Source organism: Empidonax traillii, unplaced genomic scaffold (genome assembly GCF_003031625.1).
Source record: "Empidonax traillii isolate 1590-97213 ecotype Southwest subspecies unplaced genomic scaffold, ASM303162v1 scaffold32:size1966603, whole genome shotgun sequence".
In the NCBI taxonomy this organism is placed as follows: domain Eukaryota; kingdom Metazoa; phylum Chordata; class Aves; order Passeriformes; family Tyrannidae; genus Empidonax; species Empidonax traillii.
The window spans coordinates 249,909-269,245 of NW_020955225.1; the positions used below are offsets into that span (position 1 = coordinate 249,909).

Genomic DNA, 19,337 nt, shown 5'->3' on the forward strand with positions numbered 1-19,337 from the left:
AGAAAAATGTGTTTCTGTAAACTCCAGCAGAAAGCATTTTTAGGTAAATCAGGTCCAGTGCAACAGAAAAGAGGCAACAGCTGAGACCACAGCAAGTAACAGGTACTTTATAATGAAAAATACTAAATTTGCTTTTTAAATAAATCTGGTTTGAAAACAAAAATGAACAGTCATATGCTTTACCTACTGGTCTAGTTTAGCTTTTTAACACCTCTGTGGGTACAGTGTGTAGTTATGACCTGTGCTCTGTTGCATTTACAGTGCACAATCTTCAATTACACCCCAAGCCTTCGAGGAGCTGAGGCTGCTGCACCTCCAGTACAGCCACCTGTTCTGAGCAGCAAACCTGGGCTGGTGTTAAACAGGCTGCACGTTCCTCTCTGTGTGGGGAACAGGCACGGTGTTTTCACTGGGATTTGCCATCCTGCCAGCTGCATATGCAAAACAGATCATTAGCTAATGGTGGCCTTTGTCAGGGAACTGTCCCACCACACCCAGGAGCTCCTGTTGAGAGCCTGTGTGTCCTCAGGGGCGTTCCCTGAGCGTGTTGTGCTGTGCCAGGGATTGAGGAAACACGGGCTTGGTGTCACTGAGGGCATGGTCAGTAGATCTGCACAGCCCTGGCACGGCTGACACCAGCACCCAGTAACTGTGTCCATCAGTAACTCACATTTCTGCTCTTTGTAGCCTCTCCAGGGCTGCGAGACACCCATGGTGCTGGGACACCTGCAGTCAGGACACCTGCACAGTCAGGCACAGGTAAGTGATAGCTTTAAACACACATGGCCTTCTGCCTCTTTTAAGCCTTTTTTTGTTCTGTTTTGTAGATCACCAAAGGTGGAAAGTCATTTAAGGACAGCCTGAGGAAGATTATTTATTGGGATAGAAGACACAGTGTTCTGTGTCAGTTCTGTGTCACTCTGTTAGCTCTGTAGATGTACCCCACCTCTCATACAGAAATGGGGGGTTATTTTAGAATAATAACTGATTTCAGATGGGCATGGCCATCTTCATTCCAAGGATGGGATTTAAGTAATTAAATCCTCTTTCTGTTGAGTAAGGCTGAAGTGGTTGACAGTTGCTGGTGCAAACTCTTAGTTTCTGAAATTCCTGGCCCATCTCAGCCTGGACACTCTCAAAGAGCAGCATCAGGGGGAGGTTTTACTTGTGGCTCTTTCCACTTCTGAAGAGCACGAGCTCAGCTGGACATGCTGCATCACCTCTGGGGAGGCCTGGGATCAGGGGCCAGGGAAGGGACCCAGCACTGGTCCTTCACTTGTCAAGATTCAGGTGGAAGAACACGGCACCATCTCACTCCCCCCTCCAGCTGTTTCCAGGACAGACAGACGGGATTCAGAAAGTTACACTTGGGTTTATTTCATGGTTACAGGTATCCTCCAGCATTGCCTGGGCTATATAGTATTTGTGAACAGAAATACATGGCTGCAGAAGTAAAGCAAAGCAAGAACCCCACTAGAAAGAGCACCTTTGGTTTAAACTTTGCCCTGTGACTCTCTGTGCTGTATTGCTCAGACAACAACTTACTCATGAATACCAAATTATTTTGAAAGAATTTCTGTGGTCCTGGAAGGAGCAGAAATTGTAAAAGGCAGGTTGATCTGATAAGGAAATTTAGTCCATGAGCTATTTTCATACAACGTTCTTGTATATAAAAATATACCAAGTTCTTGAAAATTTCAAGCACAGCAAATAAATACTTACAGCTGGTAACCCAGTTTAGAAGCTGGGTTTGAGGAGTTGTGTGGCTGGTGTAAGTTATTGTCCTTTGTGTCTGAGCTTCCCACACAGAGGCAGGTGAAGGTAAGCAGTTTTCAGTGAGGTATTTTTGAAGTTCCCTGTGAAGGTGGTTTCTGGGATTTGTATCATCTCCAGAGGGCAGCCTGGGACTGCACTGGAAGCAGTCCCATGCTGTGTGGGACTGACATGGGTGCCATTCCCACTCTCGGCATGAGGAGACAGGACAGAGGAACGTGGGTACCAGGACGAAGAGGAAAAGGTTTCAGGTGTGTTCCTTTTGTCTCTTAGATCACTTCAGGACTGGCTGAAGAACAAGAGTTAGTCAAGAAAAGCTGAAGTCCACAGAGGGATGGCATCCTGCTCTTCTGAGGGAAAAGTGAGTCCTCAATGTGTTCCCAGCCCTCCTCACTCTCAGACTGAACCTTTTCTGGGTGCAGAGTAGCAGAAAGTAAAGCAGTTGTAGTGGCTGTGAACTCCTTCAAACAGCTCTGATGACCCAGAGGTTTCTTTCATTCCTGAAAGAAACAAGCAGCTTGTTAGAAACAAACTTATTTCTGTTTTAAAACAAAACTACCTGCTATAAAGCATCTTACTCATTTTCTCCAGCAGCCTGAGTGTCTGTGGGAACCAGTGAGCCCTTCCTTTGTACCAAACTCTTTATTTTTCAATTGCTTGACATTGCAGGTTGCAGTGCAACTGAGTGAGTTCTAGGCATCAGTAATAAAACTCTGCTGTTTGCCAGTGACCTCTGCCTTTTACTTACTTCATCCTCCTGCAGGTAACGCACACCAGGTGTGTTACCCTTCAACTTTCTCTTGGTTGTATCCCCCAAAAACCACCCTGTGTCCCTGTGCTGCTGTGTCATTCCACCTGCAGGCACCAGAACACCTGGTTGGGGACCAGCACTTTGATATTTCTCCAGCCTTGGACTTTACAGCAGTGTGGTGTAACGAGACTCAGCACCACGAGCCCCTGCCCTGAAACAGAAATAGCTTCTGCAGCCCTGTTTTCTGTTTGCACTCTGAATCACTGCTTCAACTGTCCCCACTCTTCTGCATTCCTGGGTTAGCCACTGCCCTGGCTCAAGGTGAGTTTCAGGGATGTGGTGTTTAGTATGTTTTAGTAATAGCTTGGAGTCATTAATGCTGCTGATTCAAAAGAGCACTGCCCACCCAAAACCCTCCTCACCTGAGAGCACAGCAGGGACACAGTCCCTCCCCCCTGCCCAGTACAGCAACACCCTCGGGACTGGTGTTAGAGCAGCGCTGCTGCTTTTGTTCAAGGTAATTACATGCCAGAGAAAACAACAAAAGGTTTTATTTGTACCCCACCCACCAATTACTGCAGCTTGCAAGAGCCAGGACAGTTCCTTGACTGTAATCAGTCACTTTGCTTTTTGCAGAGTTAAATTAACGTGACAGCCTCTCTCAGCTGCCAGTTTGGAGTTAAACTGAACACTTGGGGATTGCAGGGAGGGAATAGTCCACCTCCAGGTAAACTTACATGTTTCCATATCTCCCCAGTCCTCTCAATGACAATAGTTTGGGATTTATTGACAGGTGATGTGACCTTGTAGTCATCAGACAGGAGGCCCAGAATAGGATACTGATTCCTGTACCTGTAAAAGAGAATTGCCAACTGGTAGAGTGATACCTGCAGGCCTGTGTCCAAATCCCTAACTCTGACCTTGCCCCACAGCCCCGCCAGTCCTTAATCCCCAAAAACCTGCTCAAAGCCAGCAGAGACATCTCAGTGTCACCATGACATGCTGGACCTCTCTCCCACTGCAGTTACAGTGCTGAACCCTCCCTGTACAGGAAAACCTCTCTTGTCTTTTACCCCTTTAGGTTGAACAGGCAAGATGAAGACATTTGCAGGAACAGCTTGGTTAGCAGAGGGGAAAGAAAGGAAAAGCCAAAGGATGTATTTTTAAGGAAGGTGAATAAGCACGTTACTTTTTAGTGATGATGGCTGTCACTCCAGGGGACTGACTGCCCGATAACTTCTCCTGCTTCAGTCTGAAGAGCTCCTGAGAAAACCAACAGAAAACATTCACAGGAAATAATGTTTTCTGAAGTATCAGTTCAACAGAGTCACTACAAAATATTTGCAGAAATTCCCCCCAGAGAACAGTCTGAAAAGTCTGTCCTTCCAGAAGGCTGGCAGAGGATTCAGTTAGAACAAATCCCAACCCCAGTTCCTGAGCCAGGAGAGGACAAGTGACTTCCCAGTGAGCTTCCACCTACGCAGGGCTTGGAGTTTTTAATATACAAATTCTTAAAAGAGAAACAACTTGTACTATTTTACCTCTTGCTGTTGTTTAATAAAAGCCTCTTTGTCCTCCAGCATCGATGTCAGTTCGTGCAGCCTCATTTGCAAGTCACTGTTGCTCCCCTCCCTCCTGGAGATGTCCTGCTGGAACTGGCATAACTGGGACTGCAGAACAGGACAGGGAGCAGTCAGGAGTGTGTACTCCAGGCAGGAAGGGTGTATTTTTTCATTACCACCATGAACAGTAAGACCCAGTGATTTCCAACTCAGAAAGATGAGCTGCACAGTAAATTCAGAAAGTGCTGACTGGACTGAATTCAACCCAGTATCAGTTCAGTAGTTTAATAACTCAGTCTTTTGACTAATTTCTTACCTTATCAGGACACACAAGATAACCCCTTAGGAAACCCTGCTAATTGAACTGACCCCTAATTTCGACATCTAACGAATGTTGGGGTTTTTTTTCAATCAAGGTTTTATGTCCTATATAAGGATTTCTGAGCCATCATTAGTGTCTATGAATCAAGGAACTGCAGAACCAAAAGATATCCATTGCTGTTGTTAAGGGCAAGAGCAGCTCTTTCCCTTCTCCCACACGGGTGCCAGGTGGAACCACTCACCCTGAGACTGCGGATCTCCCGGTCCTTGTCCTCCCTCAGGTTATTGATCATCTCCACGTATCGGCTGGAGAGTTCATCCGTGGTGGTCTGCAGTGTGGGGCTGGAGCAGCTCTGCAGGAAATAAACATTTTTATTGTCATACTTGAATCTATCTGTGAGTACCAGCTGCTGCCCCTGGAGCAGGTGAGTGTTACCTGCAGCTTGAGGCTCTGGATCTCCTGCTCCAGGGCCCTCTTGCCGTACTCCAGCTCCTTCAGCTGACAGTCCTTCTCGCCCTCACTGAGCCGCAGGGACAGGAGCTGCTCCTCCAGAGAGCGGCACCTGGCAGTGCTGTCCCTCAGCCCTTGCTGGAAAACACACAGGGAATGAGGGCACAAGTTCCTCAAGGGAGCAGCAGCACCACACACACCAGGCAGCAGGGGATACCCAAAAGTCAGGAAACTGCTGACTAGAATTACACTGAAATCTGAATTACATTTAGATTTACCTGCTGCTGACGATTGTTCTCCCTTAGAGAAGCCAACATAGTTTCATATTCTTTTACTTGAGAATCCTTAAAAGCCAAATCCTTCTTCAGCAAGACATTGTCCGTTTCCAGCTTCTGTGGGACAAAAGTGTTCACAGTCAACAGGTGCAGGTTTTCAGTCAACTCTTCCCATGAAGTGCAACACACTGAGTCACTAGTGAAGTGATGTTCTAGAACTGAGAAAACAGTCCCACGCTGGAGTGCCTGTGGCTTTGTGGGATCCTGGACACTGCCCTTCCAGTCTGCCCCAGAAAGAATTTAAACAGAAGCCAACAAAAACAAACAAGCAAAAACTCAAACAAACAAAAACCCCAAAACAGAAACCCGAAAACAAACACAAAGCCCACTCCCACCCCCCCAAAAAAAAAAATTAAAAAAAAGGAACCTAAAACTAAGATCTTGTTCTCTGTTAAAGATGTCAGTTAAAATACCTTCTCCCTAAACTTTGCATTTTACAGGAGAATCCTGGGACATTCCCAGCAGTGCCAAGCACTTGTGCTGGTGTGGGGAACATTCCTGCTTCCCTAACAGCTCTCTGTATCCACAGCCACGTCCTCCAGCTTCCAAACTGGGATGCTGTACCCACAGAACCTCTGGAGCTGCCAAAGCCACCAGCAACCATCCAATCTCCTCTGCTGTGTGAACAGAGCAGCCCCAGCCTGGATCCAGCACTGGAATGTCAGATTGGACTCCTGCTGCCAGGGAGAACAAGTGGATGAGCCCTGGGAAGGGAGGAACCCGCTCACCCCCAGGTCATCCTGCAAATGGCACAGCTCCTCACGGAGATTCTTGAAAGTGGAAAGCACAAGTCTCAGGGATTTATCCGACGTCGCTCTCATCTAGGAGGGAAAGAATGAAATGGATAATTGGGATTAATTAGCCCTGTTTACAAAATGAAATGGATAATTGGGATTCATTAGCTCTGTTTACAATATGCTTGACAAGAGGTAGAACAGAAACTGCTGTACAGCTGAAAATAAGTTTTAAACACTGCACATGCTTTGAAGTGCCCACAGTTTCTACAAGAAACACATTTTCATGCACTTTGTTCTGCAAGTGCCACAGTTTTAAATTGCTACCTTGCAACACAGGACAACATTCTAAAATGGAAGGAATAAGAGAGTAAGGAACTGCCTTTGTATACCAATAAAGGGAAAAATGAACGTGCTAATATTGCACAATCATTGAGCATTCAAAGCTTTGTGCTTACACTGATTCAAAAAAAATGACTGCCCTGCCTGAGAAGCCATGGAATGAGTCATGTTTGAGATCTGCAAAGCTTTGGGCTCAAGGGTGAGGGAATTTAATTAACATTTTCAAAAATTTAATTTAAAAAAGTTCATACAACCAACTCCTCCCCTTAGAAGGAGAAAGATCCCAAAGATGAAAGGAGTCACCTGGATGAAAGAGAAAGGCAGAAGTGCATCACAGCCAAGCACTGTTCTCCTTTGGAATGTTAATTTTAATGCCTGTAAGAGCTGTCAATTGATTCAGGTGAAAACACAAGTTGTTGCATTTCATGATACATTTTTGGTATTTGAAAGAAGAAATACAGACTTTGAAAGGACACCCAAGTAAATCCTTAAGTTGTGACTCCCCTGGAAGGGCTGAATATTCTGTGCAAAAGCTGTTCTTTACTGTCTGGACAAAGTGATCCTTCCTGTCTGTTCCCTTGATTTGCTGCTCATCCCAACTGCAGGATGTGCTGCAGTTCCATCCATGTGGGCACTGGCCTTTCTGTGATTTTTTTATCCCCACTGGTGCCACTGTGAGACTGAGGCTTCAAAAAAATCACATTTCTGGTGTCACTCACCTCTTTGTTTTTTAATTAAAGTGGAATTTCAGTTTTGACTCCTGGTTTTGTTGGGTTTACTGTGAAATACACTATAGAGCAGTTTAAAAGAAGGAATTAAGTCAAAAAGGTTGAATTTAGACTATAAAAACTTTAGTAAAACCCCGCTCAGCAATGACTTGGGTGTCAATGTCCATCTCCCTTCTAAGAGAAGCTGGAAGGGAGTTGGGAGCTCATCTTGTGCCAGCCTCCTGCTTAAAGCAGGACAGCTCCGAGCTCAGACCAGGCTGCTGCTTCTCAACTTCATTTCAATGGATATTATTCTAACAGGAAGCAATTCCAAGGTGCAGCTCCAGGTAGGATCACCCTACCCCCACCTCGGGGAGCCTGGCTCAGGACACACCTGCAGAGCAGTGCAGGTTGTTCTGGATCCTGCCCCAACATTCCTGCCTGGCAAATGCAGCACTAAGTGCTGACTGTGCTTGTGGCACTGGGGAACAAACAGCCCCACTCCTGCTGTGGTTCCATTTAGAAAGGTTTTTGTCCTCCTGATCTGGTTCTTTAGGTCCCTCCCCAGCCATGGGGTTGGGCTGTGAGCAGTTGGGATGCAGGCTCTGCTCCTGCCTGGCATTTAGTTGTTTCCCAGCACTGCAATACTTTCTGCCATGTGTTTTGAGCACCTGCTATTTGGTTTTGGCTTTTAAAGCAAAGTACTAATACACAACATTGAAAGATGAAAGGTCTCAGTTCTGCTGTCAGTGATCAAAAGCCAAGACAGTTTCCAGTGAAACTACAGGAAAGCACCAGCAAAAGCTCAGTTTAAAAAATGTGGACTGTGGGTGCAGCTGCCACACTTCCCTTACCTGTACCATCCCATCCCCTGCACACCAGAAAAATGGAATGAGGGGAATACAGAGGGAACTCTCAGGTATCTTTCGTACAAAGGCCCTGCTATGAGTAAGCCAAGTGCTGTCTGAAGTTCCTCTTGGCTTCCACACACTCATACCTGGAGGAGATAACGAATCTGCTGCTTTGTTGCCTCAGACAGTCCTTTGGGAATTAATTCTTCAATATCTTCAGTCTGAGCAAAGAAGGGAGGAAAGGGGAGACATCTTGATTAAGAATTTTGCCTGGTAGATAGTAATGTGGTTTCTTCATTAATTAACAGCTCTATTATGAAAAACATGTTTAGAACAAGGCAAATAAGAATGAAAATAGATTAAAGAATATCCAAAAAATTTCCAGTCTTTTACATGTGGGGCAGATACAAAGTGAGATGAAGTGGTACATGAAGCATATATTCAAATCCTCAAGTTTCTCGTTGATTTTAAAAGCAGTATTCAAACCAATCCTCTCCCAAGGGAAAACAGCTGATGCTACAGCAACTCCCAGCAGTTTATGGTGGGGGCAAATCTCGTGTTTGAGCAGTGAACAGACTGTCACTGACCACGAGGTGACCAGCAGCAGGTTGTGCCAGCTGTTCAGTGGCATTTGCTTCCTGCAGCTGAACCCTGGACAAGTATTTCTGCCACACACACAGTGCCTTTAAAGGTGCAGCTCGTGCTGCTCAGCACAGCTTTACTGGCAAGAGAGTGAAGGATCCTTTTCAAAAGCACACTGTGAAATACAGGAACCTGTGCAAGTTGTTTTCCTCTGAAACCATTACTGACACTGCAGGGAAGACTTCCAAAATTTGTCTCTCATACTGGAATAATGCAAATTACTGAAGTTTTCTTTCGGCATTATCACATTTGCAAATACCTGCCTGGCAGTGTCAGGCTCTGAATGTTAATGCCAAGCAGGAATCATTCACTAACACAGACCAGCCTGCTTTATGAGAAGTGGCTTGAGCTTAACTCCCTTGCAGCCCACCCCCACACTGGTATCAGCACTGACATCAGCCTGTGCTCACCTGAGATGTGAACTCGATGTCGTGGTTCCTGTAAAACACAAAATCCAAAGGATCCATTAACAAGGAGCTGCTTGAGAACCTTAAGAATCCACACCCGCATTCAACACTGAAAGACTGTCAATAAAACACTGAGCAGGGAAGGGTCTTCATCAGCTGAAGAGCCGTTTCCTTCCCTCGGAGGTGCCAGGCAATGTGACCTGTTAAACACCACTCCACGGTGAAATTCCTGAGGAGCCTGGAGTACCAACAGCAGCACAGCTGACACAGGCTGACTATGCCCATTTCTTTGGGCAGTTACCTCAATTATGGGCAGTTAACCCAATTACATTAATTGCCTGGGTAATGGTGTGCCCACAACTCTGCTGCAATCCACTGACATGCCAAAAGTGTTTACTTGGCAGTGTCAGGGTTTCTGTGATGGTTAAGTTCCCCTTTTCCCTGCTATAGGGACCACTTCTCTTATTTCAGTGGCTTTGGGAAGCACGAAGACTGGGAGTGGGGGGGAAGAGTGAAGGGGGTTGGGAGGGAAGGGTGGGAAGGCTGTGCAGCCCCAGAGCACTGGTTGCTGTGACTCTGCATTTCTTCCCACAGACAGTCTGCAGAGCTCTGCAGAAAACATGCTTGGTGTTAATTTGCATGTAGAGACCGAGCTTTATGCCTCATGGTGGCTGTCTTTTAATCCATGACCCAACAGCACAACAGGACAGAGGAAGTTTGGATATTTGGGTCGTTTTCTCAGAACACAGCAGTGGAATCATGTCATTAAATATAAGTCAGAGAGTGCTGTAAGTACTTGTTTGCTCGATGTGCAAACGGGCACAGGATACATATTCCTTAATGAATTTGAAAAAGCATCAAATTCAATAAATTTCCTTGGCTTGCAGCATTTTTATACCCTCAGTTACTCTGCAAATTATGAACATGTGTAAAATATCCAGTCAGTTCCAGTCATCAGGAAAGAAAAAAAAAAAAAAAGTACAACTCTCAACCAACGCTGTCCTCCCAGCTGTGCAGTGCACAGATTAATGGGATATGGGAATGGCAGCACAGATCCAATGGCAGTACCTGCCTCCAATCTTCTCCACGTGCTGCAGCAAGCAGCTGTACAGGTCGTTGCCCTTGCGGTGCAGCTCAGCCAGGAGCTCCCCGAAGTAGCGACAGTCCAGCTGCTCCGGCCTTTCCTGGGAGCAGTTCACCTGGCAGGACACAGGCAGGGCCGTCAGAATGGACCTCCCTCCTTTGGGATGAAAGCTGAACATGAGAATGCTACAGGTGTGATGGATTTGGGCTTCTCTGCTCCGACTGATCTGCAGTTTGTTTACACTGTGCTTTTCCTTGCTAGTGAGTCTTTTGTGTGTCCTGGTTCTCAGTAAACTGTACAAAAATTAATGATTCCCTTTACAGCAACAAGGAGGAGGCAAAGTATTCTCTACCACAGCAACGTAAACGTCAGGATGCTAAAATGGGAAGTGTTGGGAACTAGGAAATCTTGTCAGACACCTGCTGCCACAGCTGAGGTGGATAAAACACCCGTGGGCAGCACCCAGATGGGACCAGGTGGGTGCAGGATCCCCCAGGGCAGCAGTGGGGTTTGCACTGCACAGTCCAAATGTTTTCCTGTGTGAACAATAAAAGAATTCCAGAGGCAGCACAGGCCAAGTGTGCCCGCGCTGGTCTATGGGAGTGCCTGGCAATGAAGGTCCCCAGGATGTTTGTCTCGTCACCCAAACACTGACTGGGTGCTCAGGAGGGACTCATTTAGTGTTTCCAGTGGGTCTGTGTCAAAAACCTCTGCATCGAATTGAAATACATTTTAAAGCCCTTGTAGATCACTGCAGGGGGAAAGAAATCCTGAACTGATGCTTGTCAAGGTTAGAGAACAACATGTCTTTTCTCCAAAACTAGGGGCAGAAGTTGTGCATCCCTCAAGTCTTTGTTACACAGACTGACAGAGGAAACCTGACTCAGGCAATGGTAATGCTCCCAGATAAAGAAAAACAAAACCAAACTAATCAGCAAGACTTCACCCAGTTAAAGGACCTCAGAATGATGCTCAGTACACCTGAGCACAGGTCTGTGCAAACGAGAAATAGGATACAACACCTAAACCAGCCTTTTTCCCCCCACAACAGCACAGGAGAAAGCCTTGGACAGTCCCAGGCCAGTCTGCAATCAGCACACAAAGTTACCTGCAGCACCGCCCGGACGCTGCTGTTTCAGCACCACACACTGAGTTTGAATCAAAACCACAGATCACAGACACACAAACCTGTTCACCCCCCAAGGTGTGTCCTCTGCACACAAACCAACCCAGCAGCAGCACCCCCAGCCCGTGGCCCTCACCTGCTCGCAGGAGTGCAGGGAGACCCTCCTGATGGAATGTCCCCGGCAGTCATCGCCACCCGGCACTGGGAACGCGTCACTGGGGCTGCTGGTCTGTGTGTGCTGGCACTGCTGGGTGACCGGGGCGGGCTCCGGGCAGGGCTGGCACTGCTCTGCCTGCTGGCACAGCTGGGACACCTGGTACTGCTTCTCCTGCTGACAGAGAGGGGTGTTTGCAGCCGCTGGACACGTCTCAGTGTGCTCAGGGAGCTCACACCGAGGGGAATGAAATGGGTTTGGGACCGGCAAGGCTGATGGCAGGTTCAGATATTTTAATAATCCCAATAAAACTGCTTTTTTTTTCCCCTGAGTTTGCCTCACACTTTCACACTTCAGGGTTGGAATTCATCAGCCCCTCATGTTTTAGAGGTTGCAAGTGAGAAGCAGAGAAAAGACACCTTTCCCATGGTGTGTTCCACTACACGTGGAAATTTTCTTCAAAAGTACACTCCTGATTTGACTTAAATCTAGATATACCCCAGGTAAAAAAAAAAAAAAAAAAAAAAAAAAAAAAAAAAAAAAAAAAAAACAAAAAAAAAAAAAAAAAAAAAAAAAAAAAAAAAAAAAAACAAAACAACAACCCAGAAGTAAAAAATATGACTACAATTTTTTATGATTTTTTTACACACCAGCTGTGGAAAGAAAAAACTATAATTTATAATTACCTCCCCCCAACACCTTTTCCACTTCAGAGAATGGGTATTACACCTCATTCACCTATTAAAATCCAGAGTGGCATGAAAACTTCAGTTTTAAATATCAAAGTGGAAAAAAAAAATCTAAACCATTCTGAAATACCCTTCATTTCAATTATTTTCCTTGGGAAATGTTTCAGAGCAATAAAAAAAAAAAAAAAAGAGTACTATTTTGCTATTGACAAAACAACAGTTCTAAGAGGAAATTTCATACAGTTTTGCCAAATACATTTTTTTAAGACTGAGAAAAAAATTTGTCTTATTAATGTCTTTTTAGTAAACAATTATCCTTGTTGTTCTGTTGTGGAGCTACTGCAAGAAAACAATTCTCAGTCAATATTCAGAGGTTTACTGATAGTATTAGAGATACAACAGCAGTTTGTTACTCTGAAAGAATAAATTGTCAGGAAATATAAAGCAAACATTCCAGTTTCTGCTCTCCTTAAATATTGGTTCATTTACTTTGAGACTGTGGCCTGTACCACAGCAAGGTAATTCTCAGACTGGCAGCTATTCCCACAAAACCAAACAAAAAACCAGAACCCAATCAGTCCAGAAATATCAATAATCGATAATATAAACACCCAACTTACTTGGAGGGGATTTAATAGCTCATATTTCCTTATTGTCTTTTCATAGATGACATTATTTCCAGGACCAAAACTCCCCGTTCTGAGAAACGGGGATAATGACTCCTGCAAAACATGGAAATCAACACATCCATCAGTGTTGTCAAACAGCAAATTCGGGATTAGTGTAATTCTGACTAAAAAACGACGAGGGGTTTTTGTGATTTGAAGACACATGCACTGTGAGACATTCCTTTAGGATGTGTCCATTTGAGTGCATGGCCATTTCCATGGAGACTATGTGAAATAAATGCAGTGGAACAGTTAGTAATTAATCTTAATAAAACTTCACTGCTGAGGGGTGGCAGCCTGACTGGCCATTCTCCAGCACTTTCAACCTCTAGTAATGCCATCTCTCACCATCAGAGGTGTGAGCTGTGTGATCCCAAAGTATTTCTCATCCCTAGAGGACTTTCTGGAATGAGGGTAACTGAGGGAACTCCAGCACTGAACACTTCCTTACCTGATCAGGATTCTCGATGATGATCCTTCGAATAGTGCCCTGCAAGGAGGAAAATAAGCAAAGGTTCAGTATTCCTGCACTTCCACCTCTGAAACATTTCTGGCAGATCTCAGGATCACATGGATTCCCAAAGTATCTGGATGGAGTCACTGGCTGTAAATATATTGGGATCCACAGGCCACAGTCAACCTGGAGATGTTTTAAATCCAGAGCCTTCCCCCCCCAAAGGAATTAGCCCATACACAGCACAGCAACACACGTTCCATCAGTCTCCTTTTTGTTAGTTTGGATTTTCTCAATCACTTCCCTGCAGGTATGATGGAATTAGTCCTTATTTTCTCTAAGTGCAGCAGAACAGGCCACAGATCAAAACTGGATGAGGTCTCCATGGGTTCCATCTCCCTGTTCCACAGACACCCTCCTTCACTTGTCATTTTTCATTTTACATACCAAGGTCAGGTGGTGTAAATGGAGGTGCATCTTCAACACTTTTTGTTGAAAACGTTTCACAAAGAAAATTTGTAATTTGCCTAAATTCAGAACTGGAGGGGCAGAGGAGCTGCCCACCAACCCCACTGGCTCACATCCAGAGGGCACAACTTCACAAATGCCAGCTATGGAAATGGTGCCCACATGGAACATCTGCACAGTCCTGAGGGGAAAAAATGAGAAGTGCCTTTTTAAATTGCAGAAATCCATAGGTGGCAGCAGCTTTGTGCATTTTTCCAAGCATATTTTTTCCCCTTTTCCCCAGCACTGTCCAGAAGCAATTTTAGGCATCATCTCCCATGCTGAGGGCCACCACCAGTTCTAAGAAATTGCACATATTGCTTCAAGTCTCCACAACCAATACTTTATCCAAGCAAGCAAAATTCCCACTTAATCCAATCTAAGGATTTGGCAACTTGTTAGTTTAGAGCATCCTGGTTATTCTTCCTCACAGCAAAACCCTCCAATTTTCATAATAAATCACTTCTTCCCAAAGCCATGGGGAAGTTTATGTGGCTGCAGTTGTCTTGGAGACATTGTCAACTAGGTGAGAGCAGCTCTGAAGTAGGTCAGCTTTCCTGAACTGTTGCATAAGTTTAGGAAGCCTGGAGCAGTTTTCCAAACCTCCCAAAAGTGAATCATAACAGCGCCAGGAAAGAGAAGCCCAAGTAGAAAAGAAACTGTTTTAGCAGCAGTCATAGTGATTAAGACATTTCAAAATTAAAATGCTAGAACAACATTAAAAATAGTAACTGCTGCAGAAACTTAGAAAGCTGCTCAGTGCTCCTCTCACACCATCCAGAGGGAGGTCTGGCATGGAAGGGAACCCTCAGACTGTACCAGGACACAACACAGAGCTCTAGAATTTACAGCCCAGTCCTGCACCCACTGACACCTGCAGGACTTGAACTGAAAAGCGAAATACCCAACAAATGAACGCCCACTGGTCCTTCCTCCAGCCCAGCTTAGAGCAGGCACAGCCCAGATCCCAGAGCCTGTCACTGGCTCCGTCCATCCCGGAGCACTCGGAGCCGCGACACTCGAGAGCCGTGGGAGAGCAGGGACTGGTTCCACTCAGCGCTGACAGAACGGCACATGGGAACCAGGTAACCACTGTGTGTCACACAAAAAACACTTTCTGAATTCACTGAGAAGTTGGACAAACCTGTCTGGAGTAAACCACGCTGCCACAGGGCCCTGGGATACGTAACTCTCACTGGTTTAGAGAGGACACCAAGGGAAGTTATTTTACCTCGTTACCTGTGTGCTCCCAGAGGAACACATCCAGAGCAGAGAAGACTGGAGCATTTTAAGTTTAAATAAGCCTTCATAATATTCACAAGGACACCCTAATCCTATGTGCAATAATATACAGAACCTAAGAATGTTTTGCTTGGATAAAATTATGCTTATTTTTGAGATACCCAAACCCTTTCATTTCCAGAGAACTTTGATGCAGATACACTTCCCTCGCCGCTTTACAAACACAGATTTGCCTGCCCTTCCTCCCATTCCAGCCGAGCAGGCTGGGCTGGCGCAGGCTGGGAGGGGACCCTGTGTCTGTGCCAGCCTGGACTGCCCCACACGTGGCTCCTCACTCTGCACAACCAGCTCCAAGGCCTCTGGAGCTGCTCCCTCGGCAGGACCATGGGAGGGGACCTCAGACCACTTCCTTTTCCATCATTCCCAAGGGCCACAGCTCTGGCTACTCTCCCATTTCCAGCAATGCTTTGGGGGTGCAGTATTTTCTACATGGGAGAAGGAAGGGGAAGGTGGCATTCCAAAGGGCAGAGCTCAGTGCTGCTGGGTGTTTCAGTGGCATAACTGGGTTTGGAATTTTTAACAAGCCTGACCAATCAATCTGGGTCTATTTTATGGAATCACAGAATGGTTTCGGTTGGAAAGGACCTTAAAGATCATCCATTTCCAACCCCCTGCCATCGGGTTTATAAGGATAATTTCAAAAGGTAACATTAACACTTTCATAAATATTTTTGCTGGTCTTTAAGATTTTTAAATTTTAAAAGAAGCATTTGATAGATTCATCCACTTAGCGTGTGCAATGTTCTGCAGAAGCAATCAGTAAATTCACTTTTATTTCAACAGCTCTACCTTCACTCCAGCCAACCCAGCGATGAAGGTCAGAATTCCACCTCTGTCAAAACCCTTTATCCATAACACATTGTCTCGCTAATTACAAGCAATCCAGTCATCTCATCAGGATTTATGAGTTCCATTTGGCAGGTGAAATGGGGAAATGGCAGGCTGTGTTTGAGGGCTGTTACAACACAGACCAACCCTTAAAGCTGGTTAATGTTACACCACTCTCACGAGAGTGCTTTGCACGTCACAGAGCTGAGCCCTGATGGGGAAAGACAACATTTCTCACACAACCAGACAACCCCTACAAAGCCTGTCAGGGTTTTGCCCTCTGCACTGACAGCAAACAACTGGCATGTGCCTTTTCATATATTGTCTTTTCATGACCATGGTGAAGGGGTTCATACATATAAGCCATACTGGAAGAGAAATCATTCTGAACAACATTCTGCAGTTAGATCAAGCAGAGCAAAATTAGCTGTGAATCAGACCAGATGAAGCCTGCCGTGGCTGGGAGCAGGATTTGGCCTCTACAAAGTTACACCAAAAAAGCAAAAAAAAAAAAAAAAAAAAATAACCCTGAACCCCAAAAAATGCCCACACTCGTACTCTGTGCACACAACAATTTTCAAATTCAAATTCTCCCTCCCTCTCATTCTCCCTAAAAACATACATGAACCCAGGAGCACACACCAACCACGCGACTAAACAGCAGGGCCATATCAGCAAGGATGTAGATATTTACCATTAATCCCCTACAAGGTCTGCAGGAGAAAATAAAATACTGCTCCAAGAGCCCTTTGGTTTTCCAGCAGTACAAAGCTTCAAGTACAGCTCTGGGCTGTCACTGCCCAAAAACACTCGTGTTCCATTAAAACACGGATGTGAGTTTGGTGTTGTTCCATTATTCACTTCTCAATCAGCTCAAAGGGCAACTGAACCAGCTCTTGGGAATGTCCTACACCCCTCCCAGGGCTTCTCCCTGCCAACTCCCATTCAGCACCAAGTGTGTGACTTCCCTGTTACTGTTTTCTTCTTTATTAACTTCCTAATAATCTGTATTTAGGCACCTTCCCTCTCCACCACTGAAACTGCAACCCACACAGAGCCTGAACTACACCCTCTTGTCTTTAAAGTCTCGTCCAGCAAAACACTTCAGCAAGAAATTAGTTTTCATCAGCAGGACTTAATGGATTCAGTGACTAAAAGGTGTTGAAAATTAAACATCCTTCATAAGGCAGCGACAGCATTGGAGTCTGTAATCACTGCTCGACTTATCTAGGCAGAGGAAGCCTGGGACTGCTGTGTTTACTCCAATGAATATTTAATTAATTGATTGCAATTCAGACTTTCATCCAGCCTAGGTGAGCAGATCACTTATCTGGGAGGTGAGACGCCAGTGTTTACACTCCTGCCCTACATCTTGCAAAAGAGGGATTAACAGCTTGGAAACAGCGGGGATGGCTCTGCCATAACCAAGTCAGATAAAAATATTACAAACTCATTCAGGTTGGAAAACCCACTAAGATCATCGAGTCCAGCCGTTCCCACAGCACTGCCAAGGCCACCACTAACCACATCCTCAACATGGTTTTTAAAACATTTCCAGGGATGGTGACTCCACCACTTCACTGGGCAGCCTGTTCCGATGTTTGACCATCCTTTCCATGAAGGAAGTTTTCCTAATATCCAACCTAAACCTCCCCTGACACAACCTGAGGCTGTTTCCTCTTGTCCTTGAGCCATCCTAGAGAGGAAGGCAAACACTGCTTTGAAAGGAAATCAGACCTTGTATCGGTCTTAATCCCTATTCTTTTTGACAGTTACCACACAAAAGAAAATTCAGTAGAAGTTCATCTTGAAGCAACTGTACATTGCCATATGAGTATAGCAGAGCAATCCTACTGATGTTAATGACAGACTGAGGTACGAGGAAAAAGTGGTTTGAGAATAAAGTCTGCTCTCTTTTTCTGTTTTCATAGTCAAATTTGTTCTTAAACTATTGGCTTCTAGTTTTCAGACACCAACTGTATGTGTTAAAATTACATTAAATTCCATCGATACCTTCAAGCCACGTCCTGAAACGCGCACACAGAGCAAACCTGCTGAACTGCATGGTGAGGGCTTTCCAACCTGAACTCCAACACCTCGGTGCGGACCTCATGAGCATCACCGATTCAGAGAGCACTACCGAGCACTCAGGTTTACGCTGTATTTACATGGGCAGCACCGAGTCAGGAGAGCAGCGCTGGGGACAACCCGGCGTGGGAAGGGAGCAGTGCCCGCGGCGGCTCCGCCGGGATTGCTGCTGTTCCACGGGGAAAACGGGCAAAAACGGCGTCCTGGGGCAAAAGGGGCCACGGAGCTGCGGAGCGGGGCGGGCACGGGGGCGAGAGGGGCTCTGCACGGGGACAGCCCGGCGGGTCTGGGGACGGCGAGGAGCCGCTCAAGCGGATTTTCCACAAGGAAACCCGCGAGGCTGTGAGGGGCTGGAACCAAACCACCCCCGCGGGGAGCCCGGCCCGGCCCGGCCCGCAGCCCCGGCCCGCAGCCCGGGAACGGCTCATCCCGGGCTTGTCCGGGAGCAGCGCCCGAGGCCGGGCAGGGAGCAGGTCCGGCTGCGGGAGCGGTGCCGGGGTGTGGGAGCGGAGCCCAGGGTTGCGGGAGCAGAGTGGTGGCCGTACCTGCGGCGGGTCGCAGCCGTAGCCGCAGTCCAGCGGCGAAGTGGCCCGGGAGGAGCAGGAGGTGCTGAGCCGGCGGCATCCCGGGCCGTAGGTGAGCACCCGGTCGTACAGGACGGCGCCGTCCGGGGGCTGGTCCAGGCAGGGCAGCGGCCGCGGCGGCTCCGGGCACGGCGGGGGCTCGGGGCAGGGCGGCGGCTCCGGGCAGGCCCGGCGGGCGGGCAGGGTGCTGTAGTGCTGCTGCCGCCGGTAGTAGTGGTGCTGCTGCTGATGCGGCTGCGGGAGGTGCGGGGGCAGCGCGGGCGGCTGCGGCTGCTGCTGCCCCGCGAACATCCCGGCGGCGGCGGCGGCGGCGACTGCGGCGGGGCGGCAGGACGCGATTAGTACCTGCAGAGCCGCGCCTTGGGCGGGACGCACCTGGGGCGGGGAGCGCCGGCCGCTCCCCCTCCGCGGGCGGGACACGGGACACGGCACAGGGATGTGGGACACGGCACAGGGATATGGGGCATGGCACAGGGATATGGGACACGGCACAGGGATGTGGGACACGGCACAGGGATATGGGACACGGCACAGGGATATGGGACACGGCACACGGCGCCGGAGCGGGGCCGCTGTGGGTCCCGGGCTGGGGCTGCAGCACAGTTACCTGCCACCCTCCCCCGGGACTGGCCACGGTCCCGAGCTTCTGGTAGAGCACCTCTAATGCAAAAAAATTAATAAAATAAAGCGCCGCTGTATTCAGTGAAGCCCTTTGTTATTGTCTGTTTACAGCGTGTGTGGGGGGAGTGTAAATTCTTAGTTGTCTGCTGCTCAGTTAAATGACTTAAATACTTTTCACAGGAGGTGATGAACTTCCCCACAGAGCCCTTCACCTTGGCCTCCATGCAGCAAACTCTGCCTGGGAAAGGAGAATGTTCTCTAAATGAAACCCTGCACCTGCATGGAGAGCACAGGCCACCTTCGGGAACGGTGCTGCTCACAGAATCACAGAATGGGCTGAGTTGGGAGGCACCTTA

General features: G+C 47.1%; 1 protein-coding gene and 1 long non-coding RNA gene across 4 annotated transcripts; one reads left to right on the forward strand and one right to left on the reverse strand.

Annotated features, from left to right (window-relative positions):
• Window positions 1-698: 698 nt before the first annotated feature.
• On the forward strand, window positions 699-6,950 carry LOC114073721. 3 transcript variants are annotated; one of them, XR_003574376.1, is made up of 4 exons: window positions 699-759; window positions 2,047-3,041; window positions 3,161-3,251; window positions 5,723-6,950. It is a non-coding gene; the product is annotated as an uncharacterized LOC114073721 (long non-coding RNA). The 3 variants fall into 3 exon arrangements; XR_003574375.1 differs by lacking the exon at window positions 5,723-6,950 and adding an exon at window positions 3,606-4,075; XR_003574374.1 differs by lacking the exon at window positions 5,723-6,950 and having other exon boundaries at window positions 3,161-4,078.
• On the reverse strand, window positions 2,164-18,651 carry POF1B (POF1B actin binding protein). The gene is made up of 15 exons (XM_027911460.1): window positions 18,322-18,651; window positions 13,049-13,087; window positions 12,550-12,651; window positions 11,223-11,414; window positions 9,945-10,060; window positions 8,880-8,907; window positions 7,974-8,048; window positions 5,922-6,014; window positions 5,137-5,250; window positions 4,844-4,996; window positions 4,650-4,760; window positions 4,066-4,194; window positions 3,714-3,787; window positions 3,262-3,376; window positions 2,164-2,273 (listed from the first exon to the last, which is right to left on the reverse strand). Exons 1-15 carry the CDS (start codon window positions 18,649-18,651, stop codon window positions 2,268-2,270), a joined length of 1,677 nt encoding a protein of 558 aa, XP_027767261.1. The 3' UTR covers window positions 2,164-2,267.
• Window positions 18,652-19,337: the final 686 nt, after the last annotated feature.